The 1,449-nt window shown below is 49.8% G+C and overlaps 1 protein-coding gene across 1 annotated transcript in view; it reads right to left on the bottom strand.

The window, feature by feature from the left end:
• Positions 1-1,269, bottom strand: part of LOC102380863 (signal transducer and activator of transcription 4-like) — a gene marked incomplete at its 3' end in the record, with an annotated part of 53,461 nt that extends 52,192 nt beyond the window's left edge. Inside the window, exon 1 of the mRNA XM_006037593.1 lies at positions 1,142-1,269. Coding sequence (XP_006037655.1) covers positions 1,142-1,269 — 128 coding nt within the window. The remainder of the gene's footprint in view (positions 1-1,141) is intronic.
• Positions 1,270-1,449: the final 180 nt, after the last annotated feature.

Raw genomic sequence — 1,449 nt, 5'->3', positions numbered from 1 at the left:
GGTAGGGCAACAATTGGGGGGTTGGGGTGGGGCATGTGGACCTTGCAGGGGGCGTAGCCCCTGTGTGGGGGCCATAGCCCCTGTGGGAGGGCAGCAAAATATACATTCATGTATTCATGAATTCATTAAACCTTTTTTGAGTTCAGTCTATTATTAAGATAAGAGACATGCTTTAACACTGTAGATATATCAATAAAACATTGCCCAACTGATTGCTGTCTCTGTCTCACTCTCTCTCTCTCTCTCTCTCTCTTTATAGTGGTCTTTTGTTTTACTTATGGAGGAACATAGATTTTGGGTATTTTACAGAGTGACTTCGGGATTTTTTTTATCAGGGATTTTTCAGTTTTCCAATTGGGAACACCAGAATTCCTGCTAGGGAGGCCAGTGGCAGGGCCCCCAGGACCCTGCCTGCTCAGAGCTGGCACCTTGGACCCAGCTGGCTGTGGCTGACCTCCTGGCCAAATGGGGCCAAGAGGACATGCTTTGACAGTTCAAAGCAGGCCAGCACACCTGGATCATCCTCTGGGCGATACCTGCCCAGATGGCTGGGCAGGGGGCACAAATGGCAGTAATGCCACACAGAGGCCAACTCTACAGCCACAGCCCACTGGCAGCCGGCCCAGAGGGGCACATGCCTGTACTGGCTGGGCAGTCCCCATCCAGGTCTGGCAGGTGGGGAGCAGCCCACAGCCAGGCAGCAGCCCCCACTGCCAGACCCCTGCAGTGGGTAGAGGGTGCAGGGAACTCTCAGGGCTGCTTCAACAGTCCAGATGGCACAAGGGGTAGTGTCCCCAGGTACTAATTGGCTGGGCCCCAGAAGCTCCTGAGAGCTAGTAGCCCTGAGCTACTTGCCAGGGTAGCTTTTTATACTGACGGGGACAACACAGGTGCTGGCCCCGGGTTCTAGCTCCCCATGGCTGCAGATCCAGAAGGAGCCAGGCAGGGTTATTTTGCCCCAAGTGGCACAATTTGCTCCTCAACAAAGTGCATGTCCGAGCACGTGCGCTGAGGCAAAAAGCCCCAGCTCAAATTTGCACTGCTTCTGTTTGAGCTGCTGCAAGTGCATATGCTTGCATGTGTGGACACGCCCTATGTGTCCATCAATCACACCTTAGCAGAGAAGAACATTTAATCCTACCAATCTTGGCTTTCTATCCATTGTGCTAGTAGATGCCGGATTTCCATGGGAAAGTTATCATCATAGAACTGGTCTACCTGCTCCAGAAATTTTATTTCCAACTGCTGGACTTGACTCCACTGAGACATACTATAAAAGAAACAGTGAAAAGGGTTAATGTTAACTATACATTTAAGATTTCTTATGTAGCATCAACAATTATCCTTGTCTTTTCTTTTCAGAATGCATGCTGCTTACTTCTCACTTCCCTTCTTTCAGAGGATGCTGCCAGCTCAAAACAATCAATTAGTCAGTTAAATAAGAGTTAG

The sequence above is a fragment of the Alligator sinensis genome, unplaced genomic scaffold (assembly GCF_000455745.1).
Source record: "Alligator sinensis unplaced genomic scaffold, ASM45574v1 scaffold1064_1, whole genome shotgun sequence".
NCBI lineage: Eukaryota > Metazoa > Chordata > Crocodylia > Alligatoridae > Alligator > Alligator sinensis.
The sequence above is the reverse complement of the archived record's forward strand: the minus strand, read 5'-3'. Positions and strand labels throughout refer to the sequence as shown.